The sequence below is a fragment of the Anarrhichthys ocellatus genome, unplaced genomic scaffold (assembly GCF_004355925.1).
Source record: "Anarrhichthys ocellatus isolate YVR2014 unplaced genomic scaffold, GSC_Weel_1.0 scaffold30, whole genome shotgun sequence".
In the NCBI taxonomy this organism is placed as follows: domain Eukaryota; kingdom Metazoa; phylum Chordata; class Actinopteri; order Perciformes; family Anarhichadidae; genus Anarrhichthys; species Anarrhichthys ocellatus.
In genome coordinates, this window is record NW_022280060.1 from 4,714,636 (window position 1) to 4,736,483 (window position 21,848).

The following is a 21,848-nucleotide window of genomic DNA, read 5'->3' on the forward strand; positions in this document are numbered from 1 at the left end:
TATGAGACGGTTGTTCAGTGGTATACCGATCCCTGGAGTGGTATGCCGGTTGTTCAGTGGTATACCGATCCCTGGAGTGGTATGGCACTACTACCTTCCACTTGTTAAAGCCATGTTTCGTCACGAGTTGCCTCTCTTAATAGAAAATCCGGATTCAAAACAAGTGCAGCGAGTAATCCGTGCGTGCTTAGCAGCAACCCTCACCTCAGGCTGCATATCCAGTTGTGAACTACAGTAGTCTTCTGTGACGACCGTGTGTGTTGGGGTACTACAGTGAGGCCACGAGGTCAAGTAATGGTCATTACGGTGATGATTGTCACTGCTGTCCTAGTCAGTAGTCAGCCTGTGTGATTGGAGGCGGTTAAGATGAGCACTATTCAACACTATCACAGGCAGCACTTCTCAGACAGGCATGTAAAGTAGTATTCACGCCCATAAAATCACTTTCTACCCCCGCGGCTGTGTTGAATGGGCACATCACACTTTGGTATTACCATAAGCACTGTAAGTGAACAGAGAGGAGAGATGATATGGGAGGATACTTTGATGATCCCCATGAAGACAGTGGGCTGTTGGAGCAGGGGGAAAAAAATAACAATCTGATATGCAACTGATAACTCTTGTGTTCAATATGTTCTTGTTAGCCGTGGAGCCTTCCTGTTCCACCTGTTGTCCTTGAATATTCTTCACTCCTCCTCAGCTCAATTCAGACACACTTGCATGTTACCCTATCCTGGAAGCCCACTTCTTCCCATAGAAGAGGAATTAAATCACAGACTTATTCTATTTTAAGGATGGTTTTCTATTAAATATATCGTGTGACGGGATCCACACTTGTGGGCTTTCATCTTGTTCCTCTCAGCTCATGCCTCTGTGAAATGTCAGACAGGCAGCAGACATGCTGTGTGGCAGATGCCGGGGTTCACTTGGGGGTCTGGCAGTCTGTGACAGCGACTCCCTGCGGACACGCCACCTGACTCGCTCACAACTGATACGACTGGGAGGTTGTGGAAGGTCTGGTGAGGTCTTTCTTTCGCTGTCTCACAGCTTGGTTGTGAGTGCAGCCTGCGTATTAGATGTGTGTGATAGTTTTAAAATGTGTGTATGTGCATGTCTTTGGAGAAGGGTTGCCGGGCTACAACTCCATTTTGCTGGCCTTTGTGCCAAGAGTTCAAGTGATTTGCTGCACAACTTCTGTGTGGAGCTCTTTGCTCCATCTGGCATTTCCAAATCAGCTGTTTTGACATAGTTTTGTCAGGGTATCGTGGGAAAAGTAAATCCTGAGCAATGCCTTGAACTTGCCTTTTCAAGAGATGGCATAATGCAGCCATTTGAATGAAATAGGTTCAATACCATAAAGACAGGGGGGGAAAAGTCACTTTCTTTGTGTTGTAGAGAAGGCTTGTCTCCCTGAGGCTTATCCTAAAAGTGACCAATGCTGCCCTCAGCTGTATATACTTTGCACTTACAACTACTAGATAAATGGACTCATTGTGAGCTTTGGCTGCTCCACTGCGTAAAGGACCAATAAGGGATTCGATGAGTAAGAGTGATATCATTCTGTGCAATAAGCAGAATGGAAATGGAACGGTGACTTTTGTAATGATGATGTCCTGTTTTGTGGAGATGGCATCATTTACTGGACAGAAGGCATTCAAGGGCTGATTATGCTATTATCTTGGCCTTACTGTGGCCTTCTTGAAAGAAAGGGGGAAATAATTGTCTTTTATCTTGTCATTTTCATACTTTCTCGAAGTGACAGGGCACATTTTCTGTAAAATATTCACATAAAAATATTTACATATTGGCAGACATAATGAAACCAAAAATCATCCTTGAACTGCATACAACACTGCATTTAAACGCATCATTTATTAGCAGATCAACACAACGGCATTTTTTAAAGATTCTTAAAATAAACAGTTTATCAATAATTTTAGGGTGAATCCAAATGTTTGAAATCTTAATACAGTACATTTTTATTTCTGAAACTCATAAAAGCCAAATTATTGATCATTATTTGACAATTAACGATGCTGATTTAACCGTAAAAATTCATACTTGACCATGGAAACTGTTAGTCAAAAATATTCTCAGTCCATTTATTAGCGTTTTTCCTGGTGCTTTCAGTCGCACCTCACGGTCTTCCTCAGTGGATGGACATATGGGAGGGGATATGGTCCCATGTCTCCATGTCTACTGCTAAAAAAGGTTAGTGCGTGGACCTCGAGCTACGTATTTATTTATTTAATGTCTAAGACGAGAAATAGGTAAATCATACACAATGGGACAGTACTATTACTACAGTAGGACATTAAATACATTAAATAAAGCACGAATAGCCACTATAAACACAAACAGACGTCCACTGTCTGAAGAAAACGGTTTAAGTCAAAGTGAGACGGAACCTATATTTTGTGGACACTTGGCTCCGCACAACGAGAAGTACGGAACCATTTAGCAGTGACACACGCACAAAGCTCTTGCGTTTCCGGCCAGCTCAGCGCGTCAGCCCTGCGGTGTTGTCAGTTTACAGCTCCGTCAGACGCTGGTAACCAGTTTACCTGTAACGTTCACTGGGCCGCGGAGAAACAGCCGGACATCGCGGAGAGAGATGGTGCTGCTGACGATGATCGCTCGGCTGGCTGACGGTCTGCCGTTAGCCGCCTCAATGCAGGAGGACGAACAGGTTAAAATAGCGGCTTTTTCTTTCTGTTGCTAGCTGTCTGTTCGCTGTTATCACTGCAGGCTGTGAACGCCTCTTAAGTTGTACAAATGCTAGACTGACACGTTTGCTAACATAGTGGCTGGAGGCCTGTCTGTGTGCACACAGAGCAGCTGACTCAGTGTTTGAACCCTCGCCTAATCCAGATGCTGCTTCTAGTCCTTTGAGCATTGCATAACTTCACCTGTAAGCTATGTGAGCCTTAACACAGTCTAATTTAAGTCTTCAAAATCTGCTTTTCACTGTCATACGTATCTATATGTTGTAACACCTGATTTAAAGGTTATGCATCTTTTCCAGCAGAACATTTCAGATTGCAGTATAATCTATTTTAGATTTTAGCTGATCATATATATATATATATATATATATATATATACATATGATGCATGTATGTATGTTGGACCGATTAGAAACCAGAAACAGTTAAAATTATATCTTTGACGTTAAGTTTAAAAAAAAGTGTTGCATTTACATATATTGTCCACCAGAGGGCGCTAGCGTGTTTTTCAACTGTAAAATGATCTGCTCAGTAGATGTCTTGCTTGCCATTTTGAAACACCAAATTTAAGGAAATTCTTATCAGAAGTGTTTGTTTATTTATTTATTTTTTAAAGGAATACCGTCTGAAATTATGTTAATTATTAAAATGTCCTCGCGGTTCAGATGCAACATCCCTTGTTCTACTGCATCATGTCATGAACCCTCCCCAAAACTCCAATAGACACAAACATAAACTTTAACATATGAGAAAATGTAAAAAAATACATGGCATTGTGACATGTTAAGTTGTTGCAGTATGTTTTGAGCATGACTTACCAGGAGTCTAACATCTCTCCCTTCACTCTCTTGTTTGCTCTCGTAAAGGGAAGTGAAAAGGTTTGTTGTGTCTCTGCTCTGTGCTTCCACATCATGCGTGTGTATCTGTGATGCTACCGTGTTGCTGTAAGGAAACTGTCATTTGCATTTAAACAGAAATGAAAAAAACCATCCACCATCCAAAAATTCTGGCCCTACTTCACCACAAACAGCTGGAGTGTCTTTTTGTTCTTAAAGCATCACACTGCTGAGTGTGTCTGTAGTGTTTTGTGCCAACTGTTTATTTCCAGCACGCTTTACAGGGCAAGAAATGCACTCCGTCAAGGGAGATCGTGTGAAATCTGGACTTTGGGGGCGGTTGCTATTTCTGTCTGTCTTGTGAAGCACTTAAGCAAACAAATTAATAAATCACACTGTCATTTAACTGGTGCTACAATAGTGACATTTGCATGTAGCACTAAAAGTCTATTTCTTGCCCTGAGTAAACACCATATTTTCTGTGTGAGATGCGAGTGAGTCGTGTGGTTACTGATCTGCTCTCCCCCCCCCCCCCCGTCTGATCAGATGGGTCGGGACCTTCAGCAATATCAGAGTCAAGCTAAGCAGCTCTTCAGGAAACTGAATGATCAGAGTCCCACACGCTGCACTTTAGAGGCCGGCTCCATGTCATTTCAGTGAGTATGAAGAACAACATGAATACAGTTAAAACCACACAATTCCTAACGTTATAACACAGTGGCATAGAACACTAATATAAATGTGGAATACTTACAAGTATTTCTGTCACGGTTTCTTGTTCCACCCTGCAGCTATTTCATAGATAAGGGAGTGTGCTATCTGGTGCTGTGCGAAGCCAGCTTTGCTAAGAAGCTGGCCTTTGCTTACCTCGAAGACCTGCAGGCAGAGTTTCATGAGCAGCATGGAAGGAAGGTCCCCACTGTTTCCCGGCCCTACTCCTTCATCGAATTTGGTGAGACGAAAAGAGAGCCAGGAGCAACTGAATCTCTGCCTCGCTGGGCTTGTCTCAAATGCGTTAATATGTTGAGTTGTGATGACACATACGATACCCGTCTCTCTTAATTTCAGTGCTTTTTTCCCCCCCCGATTTTAAAATCTGTTCACCACATCTTCTTCATTCATACTTCTTATTTAAGGTAGCTGAAAGTGGCACTAGAGACTAATTTGGCCTGACTTAATGAAGGAAGCTGATTTATATTTATAATGTCACTGAAGAAGTTGTGATTGGTTGCGTCTGGCCTTTGCTGAGTGCTTGGTGAGGTCAGTGTCGGTCATGATATCGATGTGGTAGATGCATCAAATTTAAATTTTATGACTTTTGACTGACTTTTCTTGCATCGCTGGTCAGTTCTGCGTCACCTGCCAAGAACAAAAAATCAATAGGAGGGAACACAAATGCCACTCCTCTAGTTTATTATGGCACTGATTAAATCTATCGGAGAGGGGGATTTTGTCAAACACACAGATAGAAAAAGTCTACCAGAGCTGTGCCGTTAACTTCTTTTTCTTATTTTTGTGCCTCACCAGACACCTACATCCAAAAAACCAAGAAGTCGTACATTGACAGCCGAGCGAGAAGGAATCTGGGCAACATCAACACGGAGCTCCAGGACGTGCAGAGGATCATGGTGGCTAACATAGAGGAGGTGCTGCAGAGGGGAGAGGCTCTCTCTGGTAAGTCCATGTCGATGTGTCCTCTCACCGAACGATTAAAGTTCACATCCACACTGTGATCCTCATTTGATTGTTTGCCCTCGTCTGTGTCTCCCTCGCCTCCTTTTTCATCCCCCCCTCTTTCCTCCCCGTCTCTCCTCTCTGCAGCGCTGGACTCCAAGGCCAGCAACCTGTCCAGCCTGTCGAAGAAGTACAGGAGCGACGCTAAGTATCTGAACACCCGCTCCACCTATGCCAAGCTGGCAGCCGGCGGTGTGTTTTTCATCATGCTCATTGTCTATGTGCGCTTCTGGTGGCTCTGAGAGAGGAAGAGGAAAGAGGTATTGACGTGGAAAATGAGCCGGAGAGAGTCTTAGTGCAGAGAGACACTAAAAACAGGATACCTGCTCTTAATAAGACTTTGCTGACATACCACCGCCCATTTTCTTCTCACCTGGATGTGTGATCTAATTATAAGTGATTACATGTAATATTCGTAACAATTATTCAACAATGCGTTAGAGATGAGTGGAACTAAGTGAATGCGTCTGTGTGGGTCGATTGCTCTGTTTTTGTAGGTGATTGGTTTTGAAGTGTGGAGGGAAAATGAAGAGAAAAACAAGTTTCCTGTTTCTGCGAGTTTCCAAAGCTGTACTGAACTGTAACAGCACTGCTTTCATCGAAACAACTCTACTTATCCTGAGCACAGCATCTGGGTATCTGCATTCATTAACATTATAATCACAGTAGTGGTGGCTTAATGGCCCTGGAACACAGTTACAGCGATTTGGAAAAAATAAGAAAAGTAATTCAAGTAGACTTGAGGGTTTATTGTTTTAAATATTGTATGTAAGCCTTGCAAAAGGCTATTTCACCCGTGTATACTTCAGCTGATTCTTTCCACCATTATGGGAAGTCAGTGACCCCACAAGGGACTGTACAAAATCTATTAGGGAGTCAGGAGCATGATGTTTCTTTTTTTTATTGCCAAAAGCAGGGAAGTCTGATTTCTTTTGAAACTGCTAAATTGGAAATTCAGAGCATTAATATTGCAGCAAACGATGGCGTCCAGAGCGGAGAATGAAGTCCCTCTCCCTCTTTGTGTGTTGTAATCGGAGCTTCTCTGTGCTTTGTTTACATAGCCAGTCTGGCCACGCGTGCATGTGAGTCGCTGTGTCTTGCGTGTGTGGCTAGCTAATCGTCGTCCCATAATTATTGTTATTAATTACCCCTGTGTTTACCTGCTGTGATAAGGGCCTTTCCTGTCAATTTTATTTTGTATTTTTAGCATCACAGTCAACTAGCTAATAGGATAAATGATGAGAAACAGAACATGGAAATGTATGTGTACAATTAATACGGATTAAATGATCTTGTTGCCTCCTTCACTTTAGCCTTCATCACAACAACAACTAATGTGCCATATAAAGTTGGCCAATATTATCTTTATTATACAAGTTTAGCCTATTAATTAGTCTTTATTCTAAAATAGAGGGTGGCTGGATTATTCATAGGAGGGAGCCAAAATAAAATGTTAATGACGCTGCGCTGGGGGAAGCCTTGTTTCTTCAACCCCCCCCCCCTTCAATAACTTTGGTACAGTCCCTACCTCAGCAGAGTGTATCCGTACTCCTTTTACCGTCTCTTGCACCGTGACTGTGTGGGCCAACACCTTTCTGTTACCAGACATACAGACATTAAACATGTCTGGTCCGGTCCTTTTTTCATTTTGTATAAAGTGTCCATATATAGACTCAATTTAACAGTGAATTCAGGCTGAGAGACGCAGGTGCTCACGGCTGGAAAGGACACCTTCTCCTTTTCTGTTCTGTCTGCTCTATGAATAAAATCATTTGCACAAAACACGCTTCCTTTCTGTCAGAAGACCTTCATCATGATGTCCTTTATCTGGGAACGTAGATAAGAGTTGTTTGCGTTATAAAGTTAGGAGGACTTCTCACTGTTGGTTAAGCCATCTTATGCAGAATACACATACAAGACAGCAAATTGCCACCAGTTTATATTATAATCCTGATCCGAGGCTGTTGAAATGCAAAAGTGGGTGATCTAAGACAGGAACTCACCACAGCAGTTAGAAATGTACATTCTTTGTCATTTAAACAGCCTGAGATTTAACCTTTGAATCTTTTTCCTATAACCGTCTGAATAATATAGATTATGCAAAACACTTCCAGTAAAAGAACTGTCTTTATAAAAGATGGTGGGGAAGACATCAATTGAAAAAAAGCGTAGTCAACCACGACTTCTGAGAAGGATACCCAGTGACTCAGAGGGCACCTCCAGGTATTTTCCAGAAATATTTTTGACTTTACCCTCAAGCTATTTCATGGTGTTTGCCACCAAAAACACCGTCTGATGATACCTCTCTTGACCAGCAGGAAGAGTGCTTTGCTCACTATTGCACTGATGCAGTTGGAAAAAAAATAAAATAATGAGGCTCAAAATCTCCCTGACTTGCAACTTCTGCTGCTGACAGTGGCCTTCTGCTCGCCGAGCTCCAAATCATAGGTTTTAAAAGGACGGAAAAATATAGGCTGCTACAGCTTCTGGGATATGAGAGAAAGAAAAGCAGACTGTTGCAGATGCAGGTCTCTACCGCATAAATGCAACAAATACTAGCATTGTGAGCTTACAGAGGAGCAGGCTGACTCTTCAACCTGAGGCAGAACAGGAAATGTCAGAGGAGAAATGAGAAGCAGCAGAGGGTAGCGTGCCAAAAACAAACCACAGGGCACAGGCTAACCTTTTCACCTCTCAAGGGAAGTAAGTATTTGTGAGTTTGGCCTAAGTTGCGATCGCTATCTTTCTTCGTAAACTTGTTCCACAAAAACATCTTTTAGCAAACTTTTTTTATTTTACTGTCTCTGTTGCAGATGTCTGCTTATTTGTAGTTGTGTCTCTGTATGCTACACTGTGCTCACCTTCGTCTATCTCCCGTCAGTTTCAGTCATACCCTATAGTTGTCACCACTTGCCCAGCCATTCTCGCCACGTTTAAACCTGTCAGCCTTTCAACCTGACTTTCCAGAACACTTCAATTTTATTCATTCCTCAATATTTTTTAATAATATTATTTTAACCGATTGATTTGGTATCTTTTCTTCCTCTGCCACACATTCTTTAGTTGTGCAGGGCATTCAAGTTTTTTGAAATAGCAAGATTAAAATGTTTGTGTAGTCAGAAACAAGGAAGTAGAAAGAAACTTGAGTACCTGGGTAAAATCTATAAAGTCTGTCTCTCTGTGTGTGTGTGTGTGTGTGTGTGTGTGTAAGTAAATGTCTCAGTGATTAAAGAGAGGATAACATACCTCTCTCTCTCTCTGGCACTTTCTCCCCTTCCTCTGCAGGTTACCATAGCAGCAGCGAGTGTGTGACAGTCATGTGAAAACGAAGCTGATTGGATTAAAATACTTTGTGTGATCAAGGGTCAGGAATACAGCGCATGTACTAAACACACAGCCTGATTTAAACACACGCACACACAAAGTCACAAATCAAGACAGGTAGAAAGGTTGCAGTGCCTTCCAAACATTTATTATTTAAGAACAACACGTGCTGCGTAGTTCACACTCTTGTAGACTCTTATTACCCTTTCTTGATTAGATTTCCTGTCAAAAGCGCAGACGCAACCACAAGACCGTCTGCACGCACTCGACTTCTCCGGAGTCTTGTGTAATCTTAAAGAAACAGGACATCGCAACAACGTGACCGTGGCCCTGACCTTCAACCTTCAGCCACTTCGCCTCAACCTCACTGGAAAAAAAAATCAAGCATGCAAATTCAGACACAGCAAGAGAGTTTCAGTTGTGTTTCCCGCAACTTCACGTGAGCTTTTAACTTTGTCTGCGACAAACAGACAGCACAGCGTGTTCAAACTCATTGATTGTTCCCGAGTGTTGCTCATGTCCACTGAACGTCTGATCTCTTTAAAAGGAGGCCACGCCGTAGATCGTGTTCGTAAGAGAGGTCTGCCACACTCTGACAACTTCATCTACTCCCCCGAGGTTGACTAGACCTCGTTCTCTGACAGGATGTGACAGAAAAGAAGAAAAAGACACCCTCAGACAAGCATGCAAACAAATCACTGGGTTAAAGCGGAGCTAGTGTGGATCAGGAAGGCACTGGCACAGTGCCGGGTTAATTTGACCCAGTTTTGACCTAACCTCTATAAACAATACATACTTATGCAACACAACAAGCACAAGTTTTACCTGCAAAGGATACACATATAGTGACACATATAAGTCTAAAAACATTCTAACAGTTCACCACCTTAGCTTAGTTAAATAACATAAGAGTCTACAGCCATACTAGAAAATCAGTGAGGCTTGCTTTGGCGCAGCGGTGCTTTTAGCTAAATGTCAACATTAGCTTGGTAACAGGGTCACAATGACAATGCTAGCATGCCGGGGTATAATGTTTACCATGATCACTATCTTCGTTTAGCGTGTTAGCATGCTAACATTTGCTAATAAGCTCCAAACACCAAGTACAGCGGAGGCTGATGGGAATGTCATCAGTTTTACGGGTATTTGGTCATAAACTGAAGTATTGGGCAAACAGAAATGTATACCTGATGATGGCCCTATAGGTGAAAGATAAGGGGATCACAGTTTTCACACTTCAACCTCAGAGGACTGTGGATGTCTGTACTAAATTTCACAGCAATCCATTCAAAAGTTTCCGAGCTATTTAAATGAAAAACACAATTGTTTTTCAAAAAAAGTCAGGGTATCACCAAGATACTTGATCTATAAACTATAAATATACATAAATGTACAACATGTGGTACCAATCCATCGAGTATATGTCTCCAGGGTCATTAGAATTCATCCTCTCGGGACCTTTAATATCTATATATAATTTCATGGCAATCTATCCAATAGTTGTTGAGATATTTCCCTGAAAATCACAAATGTCACCCTCATGGAATAGTCAGGGGATCATCAGAGTCATTATGATGAATCCTCTGGGCACCCTGAATGCCATTACAAACTTTCACAGCAATGCATCTAATAGTTGTTGAAATATTTTAGTCTGGATCAAATCGGCGGACCAAGCGAACATTGCTTTTCCTAGAATCATGTCGCTGACACTAAGACTGAGTCAAAACAACTGTCTTGGGTGGTTTTCTACCCGTTAGTACTGTAGGTGCTATATTGACCCAAACTGGGTAACTTTCGTCCAAGAGGGATTTTATTGAAGAGGCTTTTAATGATCATTTACTGTAAATTCACCACGGACAGTTCAAATGAAACACAATCTAAACTCTTTCTCTCCCTGCAGATTTTAAAGACTTGAAAAAGAAAACTGTTTTACTGTTTTATTAATTTCACATCAAACTTTTCTTCAGTCATTCGAATAGAACTGATGCATAGTGGAGTGAAAAATGGGAATTCAGTATGAATTAGGCTAGTGGTTTCCCTCTGTCCATTTGCAGTGTGGAGGAAAGGTGCATGTGGAGCACAACAAGGAAGTTGTGTCCATCTATCATCTGTAATGGCCATGACAATAAAAAATAAAACGCGTTCCATCCCCAGATCAAGCCAGCTTCCCACCTCATCCCAGCTGCTTCCCTGTCTCTTCCCTTTCATCCTCTTCCCTCAGACTCCCGTCTCGTCCAATCAGAGCACAGGGAAGCTGCGTAGAGAGCAGCTGTATGGCAAAGGAGAGGGGTCATAAAACGCAGAAGGCCGAAAGAGGAAGTCAAGGGACCTGGTGAGTTATTGCCCCCCAAACGCACACACTGGGTCCTGGGAACTGGGAACTTCTCACAGGGGGGGTCAGTGTGGATTGTTCTCGACAGGCCTGGACCTGCTCTGCACTCTGTGTGTTCTTTATCACCTCATCACACACCAACGATGCCCCCCCCCCCACACACCTTACCGTCATAATACTGCATGAGTCTATAGCTAGAAAAGAGCAAACCTCTAACTCTGTAATAAAACGAATGTAATAAACGACCCTTTTTTTCCCACCACTGCATATGTATATATATATATATACCCACACCTCATATTAAGTGCTAGCATTGCCCTTTAGGTGTATAAGAATATGCGATAAACAAAAGCAGGACAGAGAGGAAGAAATAAATGTGAGTGAAAGTGAGAAAGAGGAGGAATAAAAGACATTCACATCCATAAATGTTTGTCACACTGGGAGAGATGTTGAATTGTTTGCCGCTAAAGTTCTTTCCAAAATGTAGCCAGCGCTTAAGCTTTCTCTCATTTCCCAGCGTTTCCCATTCATCTCTGAATTTCTCCAAACAGATAACAATGTTGGTTTATTAATAGTGTCATATCTGACACACAAGTGCGCACACACACAATGCGGAGCTGCGCCTGTGAGAAAGTGAGGACTCAAGTGTGAATTCCAGCCATGCCTGACTTTTAGCAGCTTGAGAATTTATGATACAATTAACCCTGGAAGATATGCAGAGCACAGCCACTTTACACTCTCTATAACTTTCAGCGTGTGAGTTAAACACACAAACATGCAGAGAAACACGCTCTGCACGCATGTTATGAATTGAGCGTGGAGAAAATGCTGGAAAAGGCTCAACCAGGTAGAGATGTGTCACGCTTTCATTTGATTTGAATCGGCATTTTCTTTTTTCCAGGTCATTTTTATACATTTGGGAAAGCATGTTATACATCTGTTCTTTTATGGCAGAATAAAACCAAACCAATCATTTGTGCACTTGATCACTTCAACCCACATTCTGTGTTTTAATCCTGTTCATCTTTCAGTGTGACTTCTCCCGTCCTGGCTGTTCTCATCCCGTCAGTGTGGTAAACATCATGGACTGTGGCAGATTAGTTTGACCTACTGCGCCCCTTGGGCGGCATGGGAGCAGCGCATGGGTCCAAACGTGCGTGTCAGTATTTTTGTGTGTTTATGTTTTGGCGCATGCACAAGTGTGCATACATCTGTGCTTAAATGTGCGTCTCCTAATGTATTTATGTTGAGACAACCTTGGGTGGGAGTTGGCAGAGTTGCCCTGACTGAGACCTTTCTCAAAACCAAATATCACCAGCAGTGGATTACATGCAGAGGTCAGGCCCTCCAGTAAAACCCCCTTCAGTAAATCAGTCCCACAAACTCCCAGTTTGAGGGACTGATTGTTGTCATTTTCCTCACAAGCTATTATTTTCTCATAAAACGTGGTTTTATCTTTAACTTTGGTGAAGGCTGTTTAGTGCGATGTCACATTTGATGCCACATACTTCAGGGTTTAGGATACATAACCATAATTTCCACATTAAATTGCACTCATTATGCTAATTGTGAGTTACTGCCTCACTGAATCGGGCTACAGCAGGCACCACACAGGCGCGATAACTCGAAATGTGATTCCTATCGGCCTTTTGTGGAAACATTTTTGTGAGTCAAGAGCAGTGTTATAGATCCATTCAGTTGCTGCGTGTTTGCCTGCTTGTGCAACTATATTCATTCCTGAAGCACATTTCTACATCACTGAGGAGTGTTTGCTCTCCTCAAATGAGAATCTTGCATGCATGAGTGCATCTGTGTGTGTGTGTGTGCACGTGTATTTTTGTGTATTCAAAATCAGTTTTCTAATCATTGCATCAGTGTTCCTGAAATGCATTAAAAAAAACATCAGGTTGCCTTGAGTTTCTAGCTCGGCGACTTGCTCCTCTGCACAAATCTAAGTCAAATCTAAAGCGTCCTAAAACATCTTAATCCTGTTTTAAGATGGCTCAAGAATAATAGAGAGCATGCTCTGTAGTTTATCCTGAAGTTGTTTGTGACTGAGGGAGTTGGGAAGCATGGCGGTGTTATGTACAGTATGTGTGTTTGTGGGTGTAGAGTATAAACCTAGCAGAACCCAGATGACACTGCCGGGGCCGCTATTTTCCCACAGCACAATATAAATAGCCTGCTAGTGTGGGGTGACGGTGGGCAGGCAGGGGCGCTCGAGGGAGGATCCCATCCACACACAACCATACATTCCCATTCCACCTGGCCCTGCCAGAGCCCTATAGGTCACTTACAGGATGTGTTCACACACACACACACACACACACACACTCACACACACATACACACACACATCCCTTCTCCTCCTCCTCACACTTTTCCTTCATCACCTGTTTCCTCACCTCTATGCCAACTCCCCTTTTCTCCTCATGGGCTGAGGTCTCTGCCCACATCACGCTTGGTCACATCGGGCCCTCACACTCGCTGGCTCTCCACCTTTGACCACGGTGGAACGCCATGACGCACACACACACACACACACAGACATACACACATACACACACACACCATCTTGGTTTCTCACACGAACGTACTCACAAAATCTCTGCTTTCCTAAAGGAAGTTGACATCTGCAAAACGCTACTTTAGTGTAACATACACTACATGTCCAAAAGCTACACGTATCAATAACATGCTGCTGTTGGCTAAGTGATGGGGGTTCACAAAGTGATTCATCAGCTCGACAATGAATCAAATAATTACACAGCCTCGGGTTAATCATGAACTCTACGGTGAATCCGTTTTTTGAAGGATTACATGCAGTGATTACACTCTGAAATGTTTTATGTATGGCTATTCTGCAGCAAATGATTAAAAAACTTAGGCCAGTGAAAAAAAACAACTTACTTCCCACCAAGTAAATGATTACAGTGATTTAGTGCCGATGTGTGTTCTTTATAAAGTGTGCACATTATCTACCCACGATGTTGACATTCGACTCGTATAACCTCAAGTTCACACAGGAAAAATGATTTGCTGTGTTTCAATATTTGGCAACCCTTAAATCAGCTCTGTATCTCTCTGTAAATTACACACCATGTGGCTTCTCATCTTGATTACGCGGCTCCAGTGGCCGAACCTTCGCCATTTGACGCTTGTCTCAAGGAGATCTGAAACTCAACTGAAGCGATGTACTCTTAAATACTACTTGTTATTGTGGCCACGGCCGCAGAGAAGAACACCGCCTTCTGCCCCAGAGGATTTAGTTCAAACATTTTAGCCTATTGCACATGTCACACAAATGTAAAAGCTGTGCGCTGCTTTTTTTTTTCTTACAACAGAGAAAGGAGGTGTTAATCAACGCTAAATATACCCTTTAGCTTCCTGTTCCCCAGATCTGCTTACCCAGTAAAGACGATATCAGACAGCCGATGCTTCTGTCTGGCGAGGGCACGGGGGGGAAATAAAAACTTCACACCCAATGCTCGACGTTCATGAATGCTCTTCTCAGCAAAGCCAGCGCAAAATGCCTGCTGGTCAACACTTGTGTTAACTAAACCTGATCTCAGTGTAGCATACATAGCTGCTTTCAAAGGTTTGCAAAATGCTCTGGTGCAAAAAAAAGCTTTATATTGAGTAATAAGTGACTCTGAAGCGCATAGAAGCATCCAGAACCAAGAACCAGACCTGCCTCGGTTATGTTTATGCTGGCAAATTAGTTGTCACAGCTGGGAAAAGTGAATCAGTCCCTGCCGCTACTAATTATAGAAAGGCATCGTATATACACTTCATGCTGCCGCTCCTGCCTGCCATCTCAGAACGTAAAGGCCGGTTGACTTCTCCTTGAATTACAGGCCCTGATTTGGTTTCCCATGGCTATCAAGTTGGGGGAAGATGGCGTGTTTATGGTTAAGGAGAGTGCACAAGCACACACACATACACACACACACACACACACACACACACACACACACACACACACACTCTCATGCCCTCTCTAGTGTAATCAGTCATTACTATCTGCCCTTTACATCCACGCCGTGAACGCTATGTTCTGCAGTATAAATCTGCAGGCTTGACAGCTGGAGTCACCCTGACTGATGAACTCCGAATCAGTGTGAAGAGCTCCAACGTCGATGAAAGCAGCTCTCTAACCGGCGTGGCGGAGGCCGGCAGCTCAGATCCAGGCCAAGTTTTAACACTTCTCTGTGAAGCAAAACCTGAAATAACAAAAAAATAAACAAACAACTAATGCTCATGAAGCGGATGCAAAATGTGCTGTATTAAAGCTGAAGTTCTGATAAAGCACCCTTTGATTCCCTTTGATTCCTGACAGTATTCACTGCTGACACATTTTTTATGTGTTTTGTAAATGTTTTCAATACAAACAAAACTGTAATTCTGTAATCTGCTTTTATTACCTGACACACTCGAAGTGTTTTTCTTTTTCTCTGACAAGAGATTGAAGTTGAGGCTGTTGATGTATTTATTACAAAGGTGGTTCAAAGGGATTTACAGCACCAGTGAGACTGAGCCTTCCCAACACTTTGTTTGTTTTTTCCTCTTTGAAACTGTGTCAGGCCTCTGTGGTGGACGCCTTTTATCAGCGCAATGGCAAGGAGGAACTAATCAGCGTTTTCTGCTCACGAGGTAGATCCACACCCTTCTTCCCCCAAACTATAGAGGCCCACATCTGGAGTGACATCATTACGAAAACAGTGCTGCAGACAAAAAAAAGTGATCCTCTGATGTGATTTATATAACGTTATCAGAGGGCTCACATGACCGACGGCTTTACCGTGAAATAAGAGAAGTATCAAAGTGTATTATTCTGAATTTAATTTAGGACGAAAAACACGACTCAGAAGGCGACGCATTTGTGGCAGTGGATTTAAATGTTTTAGTGAAAGATAAGAAGAATAAGCAAGCGCGACACGTGGTTTATCCACAGAAAACAGCATCTGACCAAATGCCTGAACAACGTTTGTTGTGGTGCCAGCACCTGACACCCAACCACGCATTGGAGAGCAAGAGCTTGACATTGGCCACAGCAACAAAAGCATTGTCAGTCCGGACCCCTGAGGAGATCAATTTGCTCCCCTCCGGTTCCAGGCCTTTCAGCAGGGTTGAATAGGGGACAGAGGGCCGGTCTCAGCGGCAGGAGGCTCTGCAATGTTTCGCCAACAGGGTGTAAAGACAAACAAATCACTGGGATGAGACGTGGCCTTGTTATTGTGATGAGCCAGTGATTTACACCTGGATCATTCAGGCTGATAAGGGATAATTAGTTTGGGATTACCGTGGTCACTAACAGTTTAGAAAGCCAGTGTGAGTGTATGGCTTTTGCATGAGTGAGGGAGTTTAAAGGGCAGCGCTGAGCTTCACTCGTGTTTTAGATTTTGGTACTAAAGTCGAACCTTGCTCTCCAGAAATGATGTGATTAAAAAACTTCTGCTCCTGGTGAACAAGGACAATGTTTCATTATAGGCTACTGAACACCTAACCTGTATGATAACTGGGGCTGCAACTGTTTTCATTCATCAGATGATTATTCCCCCTGCTAATCAAGAAAATATATCTGGAGTTATGGTAATGTTTCTATTTTTGAAAAAAGAATCTATATAGATTATTGTTGTATTGTCTATTTGTATTTTATTATTTAACATTCTTCTTACACTTCCTCAAGCTGTATATAATGTTATTATAGTATTAAAGATCTCCCCACCAAATGATCCGACAACATTTAACTTGTTGACTGGAACTATATCTGCACCTGAGTAAATGCTGACTAACCTGAAACCTGCAGGTAAACGGCAAACATGATCATTCCTTTGATGGCATGAGTCACAGTACCAAAATCACGGTGTGTGGATCCTCAAGCACATCTTATGGAATTAATTGAAGTTCACTGGAAGTCGTTGTTTACCCACCTTTTGTTTCTGTTTCTGCAAAGTCTGTCACAGTCCAGATTCTCATAACCTGTTTTAGGTGAAAGCGCTGCAGAAATGAACCCTGGCACTAACAGTTGTGATAACGAAAAAAGAAATTAAGAGTGGGTGTTCAAAGACATGTCGCGGAAAAAACGTGCAGTTCATGGGAGGAAAAAATAAGAATAAGAAAAAAAAAATCATTGAATGGGTTAATTTTGAGTCATACCAGGCTCCGAGAAGTAGAAAAATTAGAAGAAAAAAAAATTCCTCCGCGGCGGCGACACAGTGAAAGCATACTTCAACTTCTGTTGTGTTTTTTTATGTCGTGTCCATGATAAAAATGAAGGATAATATCGAGTAATGGGAATTTGCTAAAGCGGTGACAAAACTCTCTTATTTAGACACAAGCGTCTACGTTTTCACCATCTTTTAAGCCCGTCGATAGATCCCCTTCTGACTTCAGCGGAAGGATATGTGTTTTCGTTTCTTCACTCTCAGTGACTCCAGTGACTGGTGAGCGCAGAGAGGTGGAAGACTTTTTTTTTTTGGGTGCCGTGTGTGTGACTACTACAAGTTTAATTTGTGTATTTTAAACCTTTTTTTCTTAACGTAACGACTCGTAGAATACATGTGATGAATACTAACATGTTGTAATTTTGGCGCTACGAGTCGTTTTTTGCCTCATCTTAATTGTGTGAGAGCTCGTTTCCAACGAGACTTTTTTGGAGAACTATAACCGTCCCGCGGGAGACAGCTCAACTTTGGGCTCGCGACCTTATGTGGATTTTAAAGACAATATGGAGCAGATCCCCGGTTTCTCCTCGGGCAAATCACTAGTCTTTGTCTTCTGCTTCATTCGCCTCTCTTTGGGTAAGTTGTTGATGATGATAAAAGCTGTGATAATACTTCATAACTTGTCATGATCACGTTTTTTGTTGCCTCTTCATCTCTACGCACACACACACACACACACACACACACACACACACACTGCGTCCACGCTGGTGTCTGATTTAGCTACTTTGTTGCTCTTACTTTGAAAATATAAAGTTACTTTTGGGAAAAGCTGCTCCTGAAAGTAACGAAAGGTGGACGGCTTACGTATAGAAAGTATTTCACCAGTATTTTGTTGTGCGTGTTTTCACATAGTTTATACGGCGGTAATTGGCAGTACATCTCCATACGTCTCCCTGTGTCACACTTCAAAGGGTTAAAGTCTGGTTATAATGCTGTGACTCGCGACTGAGTGTTCAGTCTGAGTCACACCGCTGCCCAGATGTTGAACAACGAAGAGAGAAATCATTCAAAATGGACACTTAACCATGTTTAGACTGCCCTGCTGAATTAACAGAGCTTGACAGTGATGAAGGAGAGGACACGAGCTGATTTTTTAGGGCAAATATCCGCTGTTGTCATTATGTTTGAGTCGGTGTGATTAGGTCACGAGGCGAGGAAGGGATGTGTGTGGAGAAGTTGGGAAACTAGATGCACTTGGAAATGATATTAATCTCTCAATGCCAGCAATGTCTCTATGTATTTAACATAGCATATAAAGGGATAACTGTCTTTCTAGTGCAGTCTTTAATTAAGCACTCATTAGTTTCCATTGATAGCAGGTCCTCAAGTACTCAGGCCTTGGGTCAGTTCACTGTGGATGAGGAATGACTCAAATGAATGAAAGATTGACATTGCGGAAAACAAATATATGGTATAATATATAAAAGCACACATAAAAAGAAAACACAGCGACTCACAGTGTGCATGTTTGTTTTCTCCATAACTCACAGTGAAATGCATTTTATTCTGAAATTATTGTAAAGCTGTGCTTCCAATACAAAGGTGCATAAACATTGTAAGATGTTTCTGATTAAGATAAAATAACACGTATGCTTTATTTGGAGTGTGCCTTACTAATTTTGATCTTTTTCATGACTTTATGTTTCTCATCATTGCCAATAATATACAGTGATGCTTTTTACAACCGGTGTGAATTTCTGAGTTTGCTCTGAGAAATGTGCGATAAGACTTTAGCCTTTTAAGCCTTTATGTAAGGGTGCCGAGGCAGGGAAACTGATTTCATCTCCCATGTTTTTCTTTTTTAGCTCAGAGTTGATACTTGCAGCCTTGCTATTCTTTCTCACGTTTTTTAAAAAAAAATTTTCACGGACTATCGGTGACTTGTGAACAAAGTTACACAAAAGAAGAAAATACAATGAAAAAGTGCTGCAGGCAGTGCAAGGAGAGGCAGTGGAATGTTGTTGGTGTTTGACATTCCTCCCTCCCTCTCTGTTCAGCCTCTCTCTCACACACACACACACACACACACACACGCGCGCGCGCGCGCACTTTGTGCACCATGATGTTCTTTCCCATTCCCTCTCCATCTTCATCAATCCTTTGTTCCGCTAATGCTTGGTTTATGGATGCCGTTGTGACGCCGGCGCGAGGTGAGCCAGAAAATGACGTCATAACGACCTTCGTGTTGAGCGCGAAGGCTAACCGAGTTGTTGCGTCGCTTTGATGTGCACCTCGACTAGGTGCCCGCTGCAGGCACTGGGCCTTTCAGAAATAGTTTAATGATTAAAGCATTGCTAACATGTCGACTAATTGTTTTTTAAACGCTTTAGAAACAGGAAGTCTTAAACATCTACGTTTGAGTAAATATTTTGCAAGCCAAATCAATTTAGTTTTTTACAGGACATTCGACCTTCCAACCTTTGTTTCATTTTAATGCTTGACTTCTTTCTATAAAGGGATTATGTACAGGTGATAATGTATAACCATGAATATGAGATACGAGTCAACAGTTATTCACAACTCCCTCCTTGTTTAGTTTATGACGTTTTGCCGGTAACATTAGTTGACTCCTTGCTTCTTCACAGTGTATTGTCTTCGCACAGTCAATGGCGTCGTGGAGAATACTGCGACGACCAGCTCGTAAACGCCATTTTTTGCGCGCTATCTGCGGAGGCCCGGCACCACGGTGCCTCGCGTGACTGTAAACAACTCTTCAAGCTGAACATCCAAATAGTTGGAACACTGCTCCGTATGAGCAACTGTGATCACAGCTTGTGGTGCGTGCGAGGCGCTAGTGGTTTATTATGACAGAATGGCATGGAATAACGTGTTGTTTACCTTGATGACATGAAGGTGGTTTGAGGTTTACCCGTTCTGCAATAAACGCCAGTAGCCTGCAGCTTTTTATTCCACCAGTTCACTGTTATTTTTTTGTTTCACCATTTCTGGTTTTCAATATTGAAAATTAGTCACCAACAAAACCATTGTGTCAAGAGTTGGGCTAACCGCTGTGACAAATACAGCTGCACTTCCTCTCGTTTTTTCACAATAAAAGCCGACCAGTTGTTACATTTCTTGCTACTCAGGATCAGCTAAAGCATGTTAAAAAAAGAACAGATGCTCATTTGCTGTTCAATCATAATTCTGGGCCTGTAGAGGCCAATGGAGCCCCTCTGTGGTGATGCAGAGAGACGGTTGATAATACTGTGCTACAGTGTTGTAGTGGACCGTACATCTGATCTTGAGGAAGCGTAGGTGCCATCTTGGTGGCGCACGACATAGCGTTGCCCCTGTGGCGTGGGCATGCGGGATCGTTGCCCATATTTGCCCGGTGCAAACAGCAGACAGCTGACACGAGTGTGCGTATCTATTTGCGTGCGTGTGTGTGTGTGTGTGTGTGTGTGTGTATGTGCTGCATATGAACCGACAAAGGCCATCAATTGTCCCGCCCATGGTTTACTTGCGTCGGTCCCGAGCTGGAGCCTGGTGTGAAATGTGATTTATCTTTGCCATGCTTCGCCCTCTGCTTCGCCGTGTGCTACGAAGACAAAGATATTTATTGAGTGGCCCACAGTGCCGCGTTATTTACTGACCACCAGCTCTTCCCACTGCCTTGCGGCTGTTTTATTAATCTGGTTTAGGACGTCTTCTCCGTGACACCCTCTTAAGCTTTCCCGGTGGCTTCGTTCTCATCCCTTAGCAACTACGAGCATTTTTGCTGTAAGCTTCTGTGCTCACGTTTCAGGTTATAGTCAGTTCCGTCTTCTCCACCCTTTTGATTAGTAGTGTAGTTAAAAAAAGCCAGGCCTCCACATGTGTTTCGGTCCCGTACTTGTTGGTTGCAGTGGGAGTAAGTAGTAAATAATGTGTCGAACTGAATGAGTCAGTGCATGAACGTCTGTGGTGCTGTCCTCCAGATGCATGCGTGTCTGTATTTCTATACATGGCTCAGAATAGACTTCAACTTCAAGACCGACTGCTTACGGTCTTGAAGTTGAAATGCACATCAGTCAAGTTGGAAGTCACAGTCAGTGGCCTGTGTCACCATTTTGGTTCGCAGTGCTAATACGGCGGCAGCGCCTGCTTGACCAGTTTTGCTCTTACTGGCTTTGATCCTCCCGCATTAAATAAATACCGCTCGAAATGTGAATGAAGTTAGGTGCACGAACCAGCGGCACTGTTTCTATAGGAGGTGGTGTTTGTGACTGTGAAGGTCGAGGGGATTACAGAGCGTTGTGTCTGCACTGTTGAACAGGTTAGCAAATTAACAGGGAATTACTGCGGCCCGCATTCCTCGGCCAACGCAGCCCCGTAATCCTGGAGACAGGCAGGCAGGCAGGGCGAAGCGAGCAGGGCACATCAGCTAGGAGACGGAAATACTTTGTAAAGGCTGGCAGTGTTAGTTTAGTCCTCTGTAGGAACCAGTTCATATCAGAAGAAAGAAACGCGAGGGGAGACGTGAGAGAAGACTTTATGTTTGGTAAACCACTAGTTAACCAACCTTGTATCTCTATATGAGAAAATAATTCTCATATTGAGATATAGTTTTCCCCCGCTGACATTATACTGTCATGGATACTGGTGGTTCAATTCTGATACCTAAATGAATTCTAACATAATATTTTACCGGAATCTGGCAGCCTGAGATCTGAAATACACGTTGACT

General features: G+C 42.7%; 2 protein-coding genes across 3 annotated transcripts in view; both read left to right on the plus strand.

Moving 5' to 3' along the window:
- The first annotated feature begins 2,445 nt into the window (after nucleotides 1-2,445).
- sec22bb (SEC22 homolog B, vesicle trafficking protein b) lies at nucleotides 2,446-6,138 on the plus strand. 2 transcript variants are annotated; one of them, XM_031864104.1, is made up of 6 exons: nucleotides 2,446-2,689; nucleotides 3,593-3,604; nucleotides 4,109-4,218; nucleotides 4,354-4,514; nucleotides 5,090-5,236; nucleotides 5,384-6,138. In XM_031864104.1, the coding sequence occupies exons 1-6, from the start codon at nucleotides 2,615-2,617 to the stop codon at nucleotides 5,536-5,538; spliced, it is 660 nt and encodes a 219-aa protein (XP_031719964.1). In that variant the 5' UTR covers nucleotides 2,446-2,614; the 3' UTR covers nucleotides 5,539-6,138. The 2 variants fall into 2 exon arrangements, with proteins under 2 accessions (XP_031719964.1, XP_031719965.1); XM_031864105.1 differs by lacking the exon at nucleotides 3,593-3,604 and having other exon boundaries at nucleotides 2,447-2,689.
- An 11,069-nt stretch (nucleotides 6,139-17,207) lies between these two features.
- notch2 (notch receptor 2) overlaps nucleotides 17,208-21,848 on the plus strand; it is a 40,451-nt gene continuing 35,810 nt past the window's right edge. Inside the window, exon 1 of the mRNA XM_031863908.1 lies at nucleotides 17,208-17,755. Within this exon, the coding sequence (XP_031719768.1) occupies nucleotides 17,683-17,755 (73 nt within the window). The 5' untranslated portion in view covers nucleotides 17,208-17,682. The remainder of the gene's footprint in view (nucleotides 17,756-21,848) is intronic.